At 43.6% G+C, this 17,324-nt stretch overlaps 1 protein-coding gene across 1 annotated transcript in view; it reads right to left on the reverse strand.

Moving 5' to 3' along the window:
• Positions 1 to 15,254, reverse strand: part of ptk7b (protein tyrosine kinase 7b) — a 70,045-nt gene extending 54,791 nt beyond the window's left edge. The window contains exon 1 of the mRNA XM_068328098.1: positions 14,643 to 15,254. Coding sequence (XP_068184199.1) covers positions 14,643 to 14,751 — 109 coding nt within the window. The 5' untranslated portion in view covers positions 14,752 to 15,254. The remainder of the gene's footprint in view (positions 1 to 14,642) is intronic.
• Between the last annotated feature and the right edge of the window lie 2,070 nt (positions 15,255 to 17,324).

The raw sequence follows: 17,324 nt of genomic DNA on the forward strand, positions 1-17,324 counted from the left end.
AAGTTTGGATTAACTGCACTGTATTTTCTTTGGAGTCTTTTGCGTCGTGGCACAAAGGACAAGAGTTTAAATTCTGAGTCCAGCTTTTGTACAAGTAACCAGAAAATGCAGAGCCGTTGAGGCTCCTTACAGAAACGTGACAATTTGTCAAGATTTAAAGCCTCCTTAAATACACAACCTGGTGGCTGCTGGTTAAGATGGCATTTCCTGTGTGAAATTAGGTCTTAGGGATAATCAGATAATGACCCTAGAAGAAGCAGACTGGTCTTGTTTATATGGTTAGAGGTCATGTTATACAGAAGTGCCAGTGTTTCAGACGTGACGTTAAAACATGACTTGACCTTTGTTCATTAAACTCAAACTCTGCTGGAGTCTGACACCCAGGGTCAGATTTAGAGAGCGGTTCAGAATACCTGTTCTTCAACACGGGTAACAAAGAACCTCTAACCCAGCAGCTGAACTACACTCCTGAACGTGTGGGCACACCCATCTTCTTACACTGCATGAAAACACAACCTGTCTTGAGTCTGCTGAGAGCTTAAATGAAGACTAGAAGGTAAATTCTGACCTACTAAAGAGAAGAGGTGGGCTGTAGAAAAACTATTTACTAACACAGAAAGACAGGAATCACACTTCTTAAAAAATGAAATTGCTTCACTAAACTAATATCTTGAAACAAGAAATAAATGCAAGGAAACAAAGAATCTGAAACAAAGAATTTGGAGATGAAGGTGTCATTCCATTAGCATTAGCATTGCTGGGAGCAGTTACTGGCAGTGACAGTCATCGGGGCGGTAAACAATCAAAATCCCAAAGCAGTGAACTGAGGATAAACTGGAAACAGTCTGCTAGGACCGTGTGCTATGGTACTGAAATCAGATGGAAAATATAATCACTATTAAATGTCCACTCAGGAATCACATGTCATGTTGAAATACTCTTACTGAACCGAGAAAAATAAAAGAAACAGGAACAAAACAAAGGGAGAAATGACAATGAACGCCTTGTAATAAACAACCCAAAGCTGTTTTCACCATCCTGTAATTCCATAACAAACCTGAAAATGGGACGTTGTTTATAGCAGATACCGAGCAGTCTACCAACAAGATGTCAAACAAAAAAAAAAAGGAAGCATTTACACCAAATAAGAAGCATATGGCTTCACATTCAATTACAGCCATTTTCTCTCAGGGGTAAATCTAACAAGACCCACTTGTTCACTTCTGGAGGAATCGACTAGCTGCACGGCCCCAGGTGACCTGAAGAACCCCCCACCTACAGGAAGCGCTCGTTCCTACCAGCGTGCCTTAGAGCAGGGCATCAGACAACCCCACAGGAGCCTACGCAGGATTCTCCTTGCAGGCTTCCAACACAAAAAGACATGTTGCAGAGTGACTGGGTTTGGGCAGTCAATCATGTTTGGCTCGTGTGAACTGTAAAACTGGCAACATGTCCTCACTAAATTCAGCTGTCATCAAACTATAAATAATAGGTGTGCCTGATGTTCGATCTCTGTTAAAAAAAAGGCAACCCTATGGCTCACGGTCTGGAAAGGCTTAGCAGGACTCTGCATGCAATTCTGATGTGATTGGTGATTTATAGGTTGTAGGTTTTCGACAGGTACATATAATACTACAACAACGGACTATCTGCAACATTAACGCCTACAAACAAACTTATGAAGTCACTTTAAACAAAAATAAGTAAATAAATACATGAGAATTTACGATCCTGAAACCACAAAGCATCCAAGTGAAGTTTGCAGTGTTTTCGGGACGGCTGCCAAAGGGGTAAATATGAAACGTTACTGCCTCACAGCGAAGGAGCCGCTGCCAGGAAGAGTCGCTGGATCAGGCAAGACTTAATAAACTGATCTGAGGACGAGGGAACAGTGACCTGACCCCCACCTGACCCACACAGGAGATCACAAGCTGCTGACTTCCAGCATCAGACAGAACACATCTGGAGGAACATCGTGTAGATCCGTCACGGAAGAATAAACTGATAGATTAAAGGATAGTAAAACTAAGTTTTAAACCTGGAACAGCATCAGAGTTCAGCAGGACCGGGATCGCTTGGTTTGAAGTTACACACATGTGTAATTGCTAGCATTTCTTCAGGGAGGTGTGCATCAGAGTTTCAGCATTTTTCTCCATCGGAGCATTCCACTCGCTGTCCTTGAACAAACTGAGCACAATGGCCCACCATTCATCACTTCCCCCCCTGGAATGAGTTCCTGCGTGGTGGAGAAAACCTGTCAGTAACTATGTGTTAGTGCATCTGAATGCCGCTAACCTCTAATCGTTCATCAGAATCCTGAAGCGCTCTGCGTGGGACAAATACGTTCATCTGTGGTGGATTAAACCTTGTTGTGTCTAAAATCAGGGTATTGCTGGTTAGAGATAATACGCTTTGAAACCTGAGCAGGTCCTGCCTGACCTCTGAACCCTAACCCTTCACCAATCTCAGTCTTGACGTCATCTGGTCACCAAAATTATTTACACTCCCTCATGAGAATTTGAGACTTTATTAGGACATTTTAGTACCACGGTAAACCACTGTCAAATTCTTAAGGACTAATTCATCGCTGCTGCAAGACTCACATCAGCAAAATGTGTTCAGCCAAACCCTTAGCTTCAAATTTCAAGCTGTCAAAAATGAAATTCTGAACAGCGAGTGCTGGAACCATTTTGATCTTTTGCGATTTCAAACCATTTATGGCTATATTTGCATTGTTTATTATTATTTATGTTCATGTAGTTTGGGATAATGATTTGACTTGATTAATTGTGACAAGGCATTGGGATTGGGTTGGGTCACCACCTTTATCCAGGCAGAGCGGAAAGAGGAAACACTTCCTCAACCTTGCGATTGGTTCATTTTTTGTTTGCTAAGTTATAGTTTGGTGATTAATAAATGACTCTATTGATGGAAGAAGAGCTTTCTCCCAGTTAATCTCCGCTCTGGGAAGCGGTTGCTTGGAGTTGCGCTACAGCAAATTGAAAAAACTGCCAGAAACGAGGATTATATGAGGATTTGCTGAAACTACCCTGTGCTCGTTGTTTCATCCCTTTCATGAGTAGCCTGGTGAATATACTGTTCTACCAACCCAGGTGAGCTCAGATATCATGAGATGGATGGGGAAAAAGACTTTTAAATAGCTTGTTTTCCTGTTGGTGTTGGTGCTTTTAGAAATTATGGCAAAAGGAAATTACAGTTCCAGTAAAAACTTAGACAAAATTGTTTGTCCAAATCAGCACTATTCTTAAGAAATGGATCTCTGACATGGTCTACTTTATTGAGCCTGTCTGGTTTAACTAAGTGTAGAAAAATGATTACACAAAATTTCCAACGTAATGAATCTATTTACGAGAAATAAGGTATAAAGTAATGACTTGAGAAAATCCAGTTCCATTTGTTGAAGAAAAAATGTGCAGCAAGAGTTTGTGAGTGTTTACTGATGGAAATGGGATGCAGGGGCCAACGGCTCTGGGAAGTTCAGGCCCTGCTGAATGACTTAAATACACACCCTGCACCATTTCCCTGCACTCATGTTTAATGCCGTTTGAACACAGAGTTAGAGTACAGGCAAAAAAAAAGAAAGAAGATCAAACGAAGAGGAATCAGAGAAGAAAAAGCTGCAGGTCATCCGACTCATCCGTTTCAGTGATGGGGAGTGTTTGCACTGGGGTCTATGAATAGCACTGCCTGTTTAATTCATGAGCAGCCTCCTTTCTGCTGTGACTCGCTGAATCCAGGCCCGGCTGGCTGAAACACAGGGATATGTAGTTTTCCAACAAGTGGCAGTGATGTGAGGAGGACTTGTGTTTTGTTTTGTTTTTTGTTATGTCCTCATTCTTGTTCATATAAAGGAATCTAATTAAAGTGCATCCGTCAAACTAGAGCGCCCAAAGTGACGTGGTGACAATCCCCCTGGAGGTGTGATATTAGTCGGCGTTAATAAGCTACAGTTGTAACATGGAAATTTGATCCTGCTCGACTGATTTCGTCCTGACAGGATGGGTCCACTACCCTGTAATTCAGAGCGTCAGCTCGCGGACGTCAGGCTCCAGTTTTCCCTTCAAAGCACGCCATTACCGATGTGAACGTGTGTGACGGTAGAGTGGAAAAGGAGAGTGAGGAAACGAGAACGAGGTCTACCCGGGGCGTGCGTGTCATCTGACCTCATTTGATAGATGTGAGGTTGTGGGGAAGGCAGGGGTGTAGCTTTCACTGAAGCCTTTTCTTTACTTCCTCCAGTATGACAGGAAGTGAGGACATGCACAAAGGTAGAGTAACACGCCTGCCTGGAAACAATCCATACACATACATGAAAGAGCTCCAGTGAAGTCATGGCGCAAAAACGCAATAAGAAGACATCTCTGAAGCACGGCGCATCGTTTTCCAAAAGAAAGAAAAAAGCTTTTTGCAGAAAGCATCTCAAATATCAGATTCAGTTGCAATTCCATCTTCTAGGATTTTACTTCATCATCATTTTATTACTCGGCAATAATAAGGATGAAGCATCATCAGTTTGAGAGACTCCAGAGGCATTGGTCCAATCTCAACCCATTTGATGCGACCATCAAGCACTGGGCCTGCTTATTATACGGCTCCAACAGTTATGACACTTTTGGGACAGATAAACCAAACTAGAACAAGTGGCCACACACATACAGGCAACACTAACAGCTGCCTGTGTGCAGGACAGTCTTTCTCCTGCTTGGTGTCAGTCTGCATTCATTTATTTATCCCTATCCAGATGCACTGACCCCACCATGCATTCAACAACACCCCCACCGCCCTTCTGCACCACAGGAAGTCAACAGCCCAACAGCCTTGTCCTTCCATGTTGATCCAGAGCCTCGGGGATAGCCTGGCCTTCACCCGTTCATCCTGGCCACACGCAGAGTTGAGACCCCTGGGGTCCTCGGGTCACGGTCAGGAATGCAGGACTGTGCCCCCCCCCTACCTGGGTCCTAACCTGGACCGGGGAGCAAAGCTGTGCTGAAAGACGCGGGGTGAAACCGGGAGGACGCCACCGGAGATTCCCCATCCTGTTTGACGCAACACCAAGAGGAAAACATGGACTTCCTCTGCGGTGTGTCGGAGCAGGGGGAGCCGGGGGACCATTGTCGATTGTCAGACACAACACTACCATCGCTAGCTGTCGTCACCTCGGCAGATAAGGACAGGAAACACCGGCCTGCGCTCAGCCACATGCTGCTGCACCTGCACAGGGCGGCCCATTGTAGTGATGTGTATTATTTAGTGGGGTTGTCCTCTGTGGGACTCGACCAGTGTGGGACTTGTAGGTAAATACTGGTGTTAAGCGAGGCTCCTAAAAACTGATACCAGCAAATGTAATTCTTATTTAAACCACAGGCGGCTGATAAACTGCTGCAATCGTTCACACCGACCACAATCAGTGCACATTTCTTTATCACCAGCACCACACTACAATGCTATCATTATTGTGTTACGACACTGAGCTCTAATGGAATATCATCAGAGCCCATTGGTTGGTGGTTTCCAATCTGTGGAGATCTTCAGTACGGTTATAACGGTTGATATTTACCACACTTTGTCTCACTCTGCAATAGAATGGAAAACACAGAAGCATCTTCCTCAGGAAAGACATTCTTGTACTAATCTGTGACCTCTTGTTGACTGATTTGCTCAGACTTGACCCCCGGCTGTACGACATTCACACTTTTAGAAAACACCCCCATTCGTTTCAGCTCTCTGCCATCAGGAGGAACAAATTTCACCAAAAACCTCAGACTCTTTGTAATTTTTCCTCAGCTTCACCATCTGAGATGCGAAGAAAAAAAAAACCCCAAAGTCTGGTTTCACACAAACTCAGAGCGAGGTTCAGATGGAGGACAGCAGGGAGGAGGACAGGGGCTTTAAAAGGCAGCCAGCCGCTGGCAAGGATGGCCAAACACGAAGGAACAAAGTGGAAAGGAGCAGGGGGAGGTGAAGCAGAGGGGGGAGATGAGGCTGCTCACATTCAGCATTATTACAGCTACACATAAAAGAACACTAGTGCTGTGATCAGTTTCCTGCTGTGGTAATTACTGTCTCCTCAACACAAAACTGCCCCCACTTCACAACGTGTTGATGTACTGGTGGCAGGAGGGGAGCTATGTACCGGTCTTTCAGAAATTGAATCTAAAGCCGATTAAAAAAAAAAAATCTGATGGAACAACCCAGGAATGATGAAAGATGAATGAACTCGTCCATTTTCATTGATTAGACCGATCAAAATGTAAAACACACAATTCACAAAACCACCAAAAAAAATTTTGAGAAAAACAGAGTTAATGAAAAAAAAATGTAACAAATCAATTAATGACTCTGAAAAACTCTGAAGAGTGTATAAAAGTGTCTTAGAAATAGAATTCACAAGGAATCTTTGTGCCGACTAAAAAGATCTACAAATGGCCCGGAGCGTCTGTCTGCTAGCCAGACCACACAAACACCGGCTGGAGGTGAAGATGTTAGAGGACCTGACGCAGATAACAGCTTTCCACTGGGCTGTCTGTGTAAGCAAAGACATTTAAGACCGACTGCAAGAGAGAAATAACAATCATTTGACCAGTTTGTGTGTTTAAAGTAGAATAAAACTCAAGGACACCACATCAGAGCCCCTTCAAACAGCCAAAGTCAGACGGCTGCATCTTTAATTCACCAGTTTGAAGAAAGGTTGGAAAAATGGAGGGTTGTCGTTGTTCTGCCCGATTCTCGATGGCTGTATGAAACCAGGGGGGGTGACAGGACAGGGCACGGCAGGAGGGGGGTAGTGATTCGTAACTCAGGGATTCAGGAGTCGTTTACACAACAAGGGCTTTGCTGAATATCAAGGTTTTCTTTGTGAAGTTCTGTGTTCACACAACAAAATGATGGAGACAATCCTCCTGCAGACAGATCTGCAGAAATGGTTGCTGTATTTACTGTGGCAGGAGTTGAGAAACCTTAAAATAAACGCCACAGAAGAAGAACAGAGCATAAAACCTCGGTTAGAGGAGCATTAATTTAAAAAAAGTAGCAAAACCTCTCTTTTTCTTGGTAAATGTTGTATAAACTGTTCATTAAAAAGCCACAAAAGTTAGCGTCTAATTAAAAAGTCTGCTGATTATTCAGGTAGAGGATGCGACAGACCTCCATACAAAGAGCTGCTTGGTGCGTGTGTAAAAAACACAGGTGATGCAGATGATGCTGTACTAAAAAAAAAAAAGACATCATGCCTGTTGGCTTAGGAAATGCCTGCATGCCTTAAAAATAAGGAAAGGGCGCCAACAATGGTGGAGCAACAAAGGGTCTTCGCTGTAGCACTATTGAGTAATCTGTGTGTAAAACCTCCATGTAACTGAAGCCAGCTTGTGATGGAGCCAGTTTTTATAGACTAGCACATAGAAATGTTAATGTGCTCTCAGATGAATGTACTCAGCTTGCACACTTGATCCCGTCTCATCAACATTCACAACCATCCTCGTGCAACTGTCACACGGAAACGTCATTTTCTTTGGGCTGCCTGCTAAACGCTACGAGAACCCTCACCCAGAATTACTCCGGAGAGCGTCTCCTCCATTTCTATGAACCCTCCAGAGACGTGGTTAAATGGAAACAGATGAAAATGGAGTGAAAAAGGTACGAGCCTTTATGAATGTAGGAAAGAAAACTGAAGCTGTGCGAGCCTCACGGGCTCCTGAGCCAAGAGTCGAGGAGCGAGTCTCAGCGGCAGGTTTGTTGAGGTACCATGGAGACGGATCTGGCCCTCCTGTGGCCTTTAAGCGCCCCTGAATCCCACAGCAGCATAATGAGGAGCTCCCCAAACATGCTAACAGCACCAAGTCATCTGAATGGCGCAGCTAAATCAGCGCAGATGCGAGGACATGCAAACGGCTGAAGTAAATTATTCTCTCCAAACAACGCCTGGGCCTCCGCCGTCAGCTGGATCCAGCTTACCCCCGTCCATTACAGCATCAAACAGAGCTGAAGGCTCTTCCCATTAAACACCAGTGGCCTTTCAGCCTGGTGAACACTGCTGACATGAAGTGGGGGGGGGGTAGGACTGATTGAGAGCTGCCTGATGTCACTCTGCTCCTGTGGCCCGTTGCTATGATGAGTTCATTCAGCCTCAGGACACAAAGAGTTAATGGCTGCACGGATTATGCAATGGCACGCCAGACGCCTTTCTCCTCTCCTGCCCTCCTTTTCTGCGCCATCCCCTTAAAATCTGCCCGAGCCAAATTAGGCATTCCTTCACGTCTCAATCATTTGAATGAGTTGGAAAGAAAACAGGGATTTAGTTTCTGGTTCTGAAAGGGCGCTTCCCCCAAACCGGGGCCTCGCACCTGCCCTGCAGGGAGACAACATGTCGGCAAGATTTACAGCAGTGGGAGTGGGCGATATCTGCACAACATCACGCTAGTTAAAACGTCTGTGTTCGTCATTTCAAGAAGGAAACGTGAAACCTTAGGTTATCACTAATAGCAAATAAGTGATCCAGCAACAGCAGATTAGATGAGCCTGAGGTTAGAGACAGTCAGCAAATGTCAGAAAGTGCATCTGATAATGCAACATGAGAGTCATTTGGCTGAAAGATCACTGACAGCTAGATTATATCTTTGACTGAGTTAGTTACAGGTGACAATATGAGACGGTTAACCTCCTGCACTGGATAGAACTGACCATCTCTGGGAATGTCAGTGTGTAAGATGGACCTATGCCTCATGTTGTGTTAGAGACATCAGCAGATGTTCTGTTTGTCTGACCAAAAAAAAAAAAATCTAATCCATAAAATTCGAAGTATGCATGACAAATGTCTTAATTTGTTTTCACATGTTATGTGTGGTCCTTACTTCTGCAGTAGTACCTTGAGATACAAGTTTAATTCCTTTTGTGACTGAGCTCATAGTTTAAAATAACTAAATTCATTTTTAATTCATTCCAACCTTGTAAAAAAGCCCCAAACCCTCTAAATTATATAAAAAAAACTTTTTTATCAACCAATGGACATGCATACTTTGTGTGTAATTAATTATGTCTAAGTTTCATTAAAAAATGACAAACAATGAGAAGAAACAGAAAAGTCACGAGAACACACGAGCTACGTCTTTACTCCACCATCGAGAACAAGATCCAGTCTAAGTTGATGTTGTATCCATCCGCCAACAAGTGGGAAAGAACGAGATCCGGTCTAAGTTGATGTTGTATCAATCCACCAACATGTGGTAAAGAACGAGATATGGTCTCACTGATTTTGTATCCATCTGCCAGCAAGTGGGAAAGAACGAGATCCGGTCTAAGTTGATGTTGTATCAATCCACCAACATGTGGTAAAGAACGAGATATGGTCTCACTGATTTTGTATCCATCTGCCAGCAAGTGGGAAAGAACGAGATCCGGTCTAAGCTGATGTTGTATCAATCCGCCAACTAGAGGTGGTGTCCCAAAACATGACTCATATATCTTTTGCAAAAATATTGACAGAGTTACAGCCTGTATCCCAAATAACTCGTATTTTGAGGTACTACTGTATTCAGAAGTATATGGAAGCAACTTCTAGTAATTTCTTGTTGCTTTTTTTTATACTTTAATGGTTAATAAGCTCCTGTAGTACACTGTGGAAACACTATTACACAAAGATGGAACACAGCATGTCCAGCAGCAGTTACAAGTCGGGGTGACAGTTGCGGTGACAGATTGGGGTGACTGGTTTGGGGTGACGGTGAACACCTCCCCCACCCAGACGGGAAACGGAGCTTTTCAGCAGCCAGCAAGTCCAAAACCAGACGAGGAGGTCGGTAACCACGAGGGGCGGCAGACCCAACATCACAGGAAGAAAGACATAGATCTGCAAGGCCAATCACAACCACAGGACCCAACAGCAGAGCTGGCTAAACCACAAACGCATGTGCCAACACACACACACACTCGTACACACACAGCAGAACAAGGACACGGGTCATTAGGTGCAGCGATCATTCAGAGCGAGCTCGGTGTTCTTTGATTATTTGGTTTACTGATGACAATGAGCCAACCGGGGTCGCGTTATGATCCAGGCATCTTTTCCAGCCAAACCAATTCCCAGCAGGTACGCTTCCCAACACGTACACCAAACGTTCACCATCACAGCTCAGGAAATATGAGCAAACTCAAACTGTTTGTGGAATCATATGCTCTCTTTCTTATATACCCAATTTATTCTCAAGAATGATGGAACAGTTCTGTTCTGACAACCTTTAATCCGTAACAGACAAACTGATTCCACTCAAGAGCGTTGGGCCAGAGAGTGAAACGTGTTCACGTTCTATCCAAGCTGCACCAGCTTATTTAACTCATGTCAAAATAAATCTCATGAGGACAATTTGAGCAAGAATGGAATGTCTTTTCAAATTCCAAAACCTTCTCTTGATTTGGTTATACTTCCATCATGTTCAAGACGTTGTGCTACCCCTGAACTCCAAACTCCTCTCTCCTCCTTCAAGCATCACTTCATCTACACTGAAGGTAACAGATCCATATCAGGAAGCAGTCTGGAGGGCAGAGGAATGAGGAGACGAGAGCACATCGATTCAGAACAGACAGGGATACCAAACCAGAGACTCTGGGCAGGCGAGACTGAGAGGAGTGCAAGAAAATTCTCCCCTGGGAAAAGAGCCCTCCCTAATTGGGTGAGAGCTAATGGCACATACCGGCTGGGCAAAAACGAGGGCTCTCAAGTTCAAAAGGCTTCACCTAATACTGAATAAACATCGTGTGATAAATGACAAGAAACCAGAGCTGGGGACGACCTGGAGAAATGCTCCCCCAGCCTCACAGGCCATTACCAGTTCAACTCCCTGATGTCCACAAACACAGCGGGAACCAGATCTCTGTGTTTGACTCCATTCTCCAGGAGTTTCTGCTCGGTGCTTTGTTTCACTGTCACGCACACCTAGTTTTGGATTTCCTTGAAAATCAACTACAAAACAACTAAAGAAAACCCATTTCACTTCCTTTCACTTTCACAAAAGTTTAAAACCTATCAAAATACTGAAATCAAAAAAAAAAAAGGGATTAGGACTAACCCAGGAGAAGAGATCAAATTAAATTAACTGCTATAAAAAGTTGCAGAAGAGATACTGTCAAACGATTTTGCTAAACCAACATGATGTATAGATGTAGGCGTAGCTGTATATAAAAGACACAAATCTCATGCTGAGCTGTGTAACTGTGCCTAAATACATTCCATACAGGCTTTAAAAACAGAGGAGGAGATGTATATAGACCCAAAAACAGCCCAACAAAGAGTCTGCGTGGGACCTACTGAGAGCCGGCCTGCACAATTGAAGCACAAAGCTACAAGCAAAACCATCCATACTCATTGTCTTAGTAGTTTACCAGCATTATTATTTATTAGTTCTGTGTCATAAAAAAATTAGATTCCACTTGTTTTCCATAAATAGAATACGATCCTACGTTTACTGACTGCAGTCTCCAAATGACTCAACTCCATCATAATGAGCACCACTCATACTGCTATGACCTTTTGCAAATGTGGTATTAGTCAGAAACCAGCTACTGGCAGCGTTCATGAGCAATCACACCATTCCCATGAAATAAAGTCATCCTTTTCCGAGATAGACCCGTGTTCATGGGCCTCAACCACCATCCTCAAATCCCATCGTAGAGTTTCTACTTGACTGTGATGGTCTCAAGAAGAGTATCTGAAACAAAGTCTTGATGGAGTCCTTTTGCTATGTCCAGTGACATTCGAGCTTCATCTTATCTGCATCACTGAGTCGGTGTCCTTCAGCATCATCTTCAATCTTCCTCCTTCAGACTTGATCCATGGCAGAAGTTCAGATGTGTTTTGTTGTGGTTTGAGGGGTCGAATCCTCTTTCCTTGTATTCAGATGTTTAAACTGATGTTGTGGTATATTAATACTTGTTGTCCCTTAGGATAAAACACCATTCAGTGGGTGATCGTACATCACCTCCCTTACACAAACCCTCTGCTTCTGGATATCAGCTACATCATCTCCTTGAAGCTGGTTATGGGAGGCAGACGATGAACACACCATCAAGAAATTTGATTCCACGCTTTCAAATTATCTGGTTGTGAATATTTCTAAGGGCATCTGCACAATTAACAGAGTAGAAGACCTGAAATCCAGTTCATCAGGAGTGGGACAATGTTGCTAAGTATTGCAGATCTATCTCATGTTCTCTGCACAACATCACCTGGTGGTTATTTTGGATTCAAGACCACCGTAATGAAGCAGCAGGAAATGCAACAGGGGAAACTCATGCAAGATGAGGAGCAAAGGTGAAAGCAATGGGTAGGCAGAGCATTAGCATAATGGACTCCGTGAGTAGCAATCATCCACTCAGAGCAGCAGCAGGAACATAGCGCTAGTCAGCTACAAATAGAAACCCAGAGAGGACGGAGCCATGCAAAGGGTGGAAACAGGAAAACGGGGTGATGAGTGCAAATATGAACACAGCAGCAGATCCCTACAGAAACATGGTGCTTGGTGTGGGGACGAACCCACTGTAAAAATGACCACCACCTCTGATTTGGCGGAGCTTTGAAACACTCAGAAAGCCCTTTCAAAGACACAACGCCAGGCTGTCATGACATTACCTGGCTAGGCTCTATTCATGAACAGTATAAACACAAACCCACAGCAGCCTCCCCTGCTGCCTGCACACAGAGGACACATTCATCCCAAATTGGGCACCATGAGGAGGGCCGGTGGGGGCCCAAACACACTTCAACTCAAGGAATTCTTCAGCCACTCTGACTATCACGGCTGCGTTGAAGGCAAACACAGTCTATGTGTCGTCTACGTTTCAGTCTGCACGTGGAGATCAGATAAAGCAGACTTAGTTTTGACATGATGAACTGAGAGTTAATGAGCCGATTCTGAGCCAGATAATAGCATTCCTCTCAGAATAGGAAGGACCTTTTCATTGCTTTCTCCAGGCTGCAGCAGAGGTTATGAACTTAAAGGCGATAGAAATGTGGAAGTGCACTGTGTCAAGTTGATTTTCATTTTTCTGGTTCTGCCTTTTTGGATAACATTCAGGTAATGAATGAAAACTCATAGCAGCAGACAAAGCTGGGGCTCACACGTACCCAAAACGTTGTGAGAGGATGGAAGTAGCGTATAGTCTCTGGAACACACCTGAGGACCAAACATCAGCCACTTTGTTCAGACCTGCATTTTGTTGTTGTAACAACCAAATTTCTACAATTGAACTGACTAAATTAAAGGAGATTAATGATAATGTTGTAAGATAAGATAAGATAAGATAAGATAATATAAGATAAGATAGGTTGGAGTCCTTCCGGAAAAGTACCATTGGGGCTGGAAACCCTCCAAACGGCGATTTCGGTTAATATTCTTGATTGTTGGGGTTAGAGTCACTCCAAACGGCGATTTTGGTTAATATTCTTGGTTGTTGGGGTTACAGTCCCTCTGAACAACGATTTCGGTTAATATACTTGGGTTCAAGTCCCTTCTTGGGTTCAAGTCCCATCAGGGTCATGTAACCAAACTCCAAGATGTGCTTAAACTGCCTGGACGTTCCAACAAGAAGATAATCCAAAACAGACCTCACAGCTTGGCTTCAAGAGTCCTGGATCATTTTCGAGCAGAAGTTACACTCACCTGAGTGGAACCCAATAGAATATCCGCGGTGAGATATAAAGAAGGTGCCTGCAGCACATAAACCCAAGAATGTTGCAGAACTGGAGGTCTTTGCCCCAGAGGAATGGGCTAAGATTCCTCTGGAACACCGCCTGAAGCTAGTGTCTGGTCCAGGGTCATGTTAGCTGCAGGTCAGCAGCTTAGAAGCGCTTTATGAAAAACCAGACATGCTTGACATGAAGGGTTTTAGTCTATTTCAAAGTGCATTCAGTCAAAGAGAGTAGAGAAAAACATAAAATATCCCATGAACTACCAGCTACATAGATTATCCAATTTCTTATTGCAAAAAGCAGATAAATAATGCAGTGGAATAATCTTTCTTGAAGGAATGCATACTGACAACACAGCCCCCGGTGATACCTGCAATCCCACCACCTCCCCCCATCCCCTTGCTCCACATGAGAGACGTTATTACAGAGTAAATTACGGTGTAAGTACAGTAAAATGCAAACAGGCATGTTGTTGTATTGTGTAAGACAGAACATTCTCTTTGGCGGGTGTTTTTCCACTCACAGCATGACCACTTGAAAGCATTAATATCCTCATTTCTGGCTGTTTTCAAAGACGGGGGGGGGTTGGATTTACTTTCACAACTGCGGTTGTTGTTTTTCCCCAAAAAAAACTGTGGTTGAGGATGAGGGGGAGGGGTGCCTCCTGCCTCCTTTCTCGCCAAAAACTTGCAGTGAAACTCTTGATTTTAACTTAATAGACAGATATCGGCTGAAACAATGAATGAGAAAAACCGCGACTCTCAGTCTTCGGTTTGTCCGACGCGCCGTGAACTCATCTGAACCACAAACAGCGAGAGTTGAGGGAAGCGTGGAGGTCAAAGTGGCTTTTCTCATTCATGAGTAACGATTTCTCTTTGAATTAACTAATAAAAACAGAAATATATGCCAACTAACTGTAAGTAACGCTCCAGCCTTTGTTACCCACCTTGGAGGCAAATAATACCGACGGCGTACATCGTGTCCATCGGGGCTTTTCTCCTGTGAACCACCCCGGGGGTCCTCGGCCGGCTCTCGCCTCCTCCTCGTAGCTCCATGCCCGTCCTGGCGCGTCGGGACTCCCCGGTGCTTCTCTCCGGCGGTCGCTGCAGAGCCGCAGGGTGAACTGGGAGCGTCAAAGAAACTCGAACGTCGTCGTGTGCGGGCGGGCAGGTAAGCCGAGCCTGTTACCTGCGAAGGTCCCCGAGGAAGCCCGGTCACCTGGTGGAACTAGCGGGAACTAGAGGGAAGCATGCGGGGAAGGACGGCTCTTCCACGGGCCAGCCAGACGAACGGCTTCACGGGGAGACCGAGAAGCCCTGCCGAAAGTTGAAAGCGAGGTGAAAACTTCCAGGTGGTTTACGGAATAGAAGGCTGCTGGGAATTTAGGTCGCGGAGGTCCGTTTAAAACCCGGTCAGTGTCGCCACCGTCCGCCTGCCTCTGTAGCCGCCGACCGCCGCGTCCCTCCGGTTCACAACTGGAGGAGTTTCGCTGAGCGGCTCGTCCAAGTTGCCTTCCTCCCGCTCTCGCTCCCGCAGGATGATTGTAGCGTCAAGTTAGCCGACACAACCACGTGACTTCCTGTGTAATTTTCAAAATAAAGGTCAGAAGTACATGTATGCATGTACAGTGTGTGTGTTTGTGTGCGTGCCTGCGCGCGCGCGCGCGCGCGCGTGTGTGTGTGTGTGTGTGTGTGTGTGTGTGTGTGTGTGTGAATGTACAGTATGTTTTTTTTAAGTTCTTTCTTTTTTTTACTCAGATTGTCTTTTATTATAAAGAATCGAAGGAAAAAGTACTTCCTGCTTAAAAACATGAATTTACCTGAAATGGGTTTTTTTGTTTGTTTTATTTTGCGCATCATGTTTATTTGTACTATTTCCTATTAACCTCTGGAACTCTACGCTGTAATTTCACGATCTTTATCAGCACTGAGGTTAAATTGCTGTTTTTTTTCCACATAACTTTGGGTGTATTGTAATGTCATCTGAATTACTCTTTAGTTAAGCTGTACAAACAAATCCCATAGTTGCGGACGTGCCATCATGTTTTTTATGTTAAAATAAAGACATCAAATATTTTCGAGCGACTTGTCTTTGTTTTTCTAGTTTTCCCCGCAGAGGATTTTCTGGAACCAGGATTCCACCTGGGATCACAGGTCCAACACCGCGACCCCCTGGATCAAACTGGTCGTTTCCACTCATGCTCTAATACATGTGGGGAAAGACGAAAATCTTTTATTTCTCAACTATCCCGGTCGGTCCTGAATGAATAATTCACCTTTTTATTACTTTATTATTACATTTATTCTTCATATATATTATTTATATGTAGAGATTTAAATTCTGGATGGTGTTGGGGTCTGACAAATTATTTTAATATTTACCTCTAAAAGTAATTTCATGGTTTTTCATTGTGAAGTTCACTGGCCTGAGGTCATGTCTGTGGAAACACGTGGAAGAACGCGACATCACTGAGAACACATGGTGGAACCCCCATTACATTATTTTTTAAGTCAGGGGTGTCAAACTCATTTTCACCAAGGGCCACATCAGCATAATAGCTGTCCTCAAAGGGCCAGATTTAACTTGTAAATGTAACTCAATGTAATGTAAAATAAAAGTACCTACTCGTTAATGTTAAAATACTCTGAATTAATTATTCAAGTTACTGTACAAACATTACAGTTACACTGAAAAAATATGCTTGTTTCTCTGTTATAACATAAATCCTTTTAATTTGTCAGGTTATTAAACCCACGGAACTCCATCAATCAAGGATCAAACTATCAATCAATAAAGAAAAACAATATCAAACACAAGTTAGGACATTAACTTTGTTCAAAACGTTTTTATCTGAGTTAAAATGGGCTTAATTACTACATTGTGGGAAATGTAGTTATGGGCAAAGCACACTTTTGACCTATTTAGTTTTAGACAGTCTGACCCTTTATGCTCTCCCGGGACACATTTGGGCCCCCGGCCCTGAGTTTGACACATGTGCTTTATGTGTTTAGCATTCTTACAGGCCCCTCGTGTGTGTGTGTGTGTGTGTGTATGTGTGTGTGTGTGTGTGTGTGTGTGTGTGTGTGTGTGTGTGTGTGTGTGTGTGTGTGTGTGTGTGTGTTACAGGGCCTGTACACTATACAGTATTTATATGCATGAGTTTGACTAACATTGTTTGCTGGAGTGGTTTAATAATTTCCCTACGCAGGATCAATAAAGTAAATGTAAATTTAAAAAGAAAATTAAAAGAATTTCTCCAACGCCTCGTCGTCACACACTGGACTACAGTGGAACCAACTCCAATTGTCCAATGGCTTGAATGTGTTTATCGATTACCACCCCCCCACCCCAAAATATTTATCAGTACTAATGAAAGCCTTGTGTAATCTATATTTGTTCAAGATTAAACTACTCATTCCATGTCTTGATTCTAAATGATTTTCTTTTAGTGATATCACAGCAGTAAATCCAGAAGATCGTATCAGATGACAAACATATACATTCTATATTGCTTATAAAATTAATGAAACTGGTATTTTGCCATGGTAATTATGATTGTTTTTAAAAAATGGATAATATTGTTGGTACACCAAACTCACTAAATGAAATTGGCAATAAAAACAAATAC

This window comes from Antennarius striatus, chromosome 11, assembly GCF_040054535.1.
Source record: "Antennarius striatus isolate MH-2024 chromosome 11, ASM4005453v1, whole genome shotgun sequence".
In the NCBI taxonomy this organism is placed as follows: domain Eukaryota; kingdom Metazoa; phylum Chordata; class Actinopteri; order Lophiiformes; family Antennariidae; genus Antennarius; species Antennarius striatus.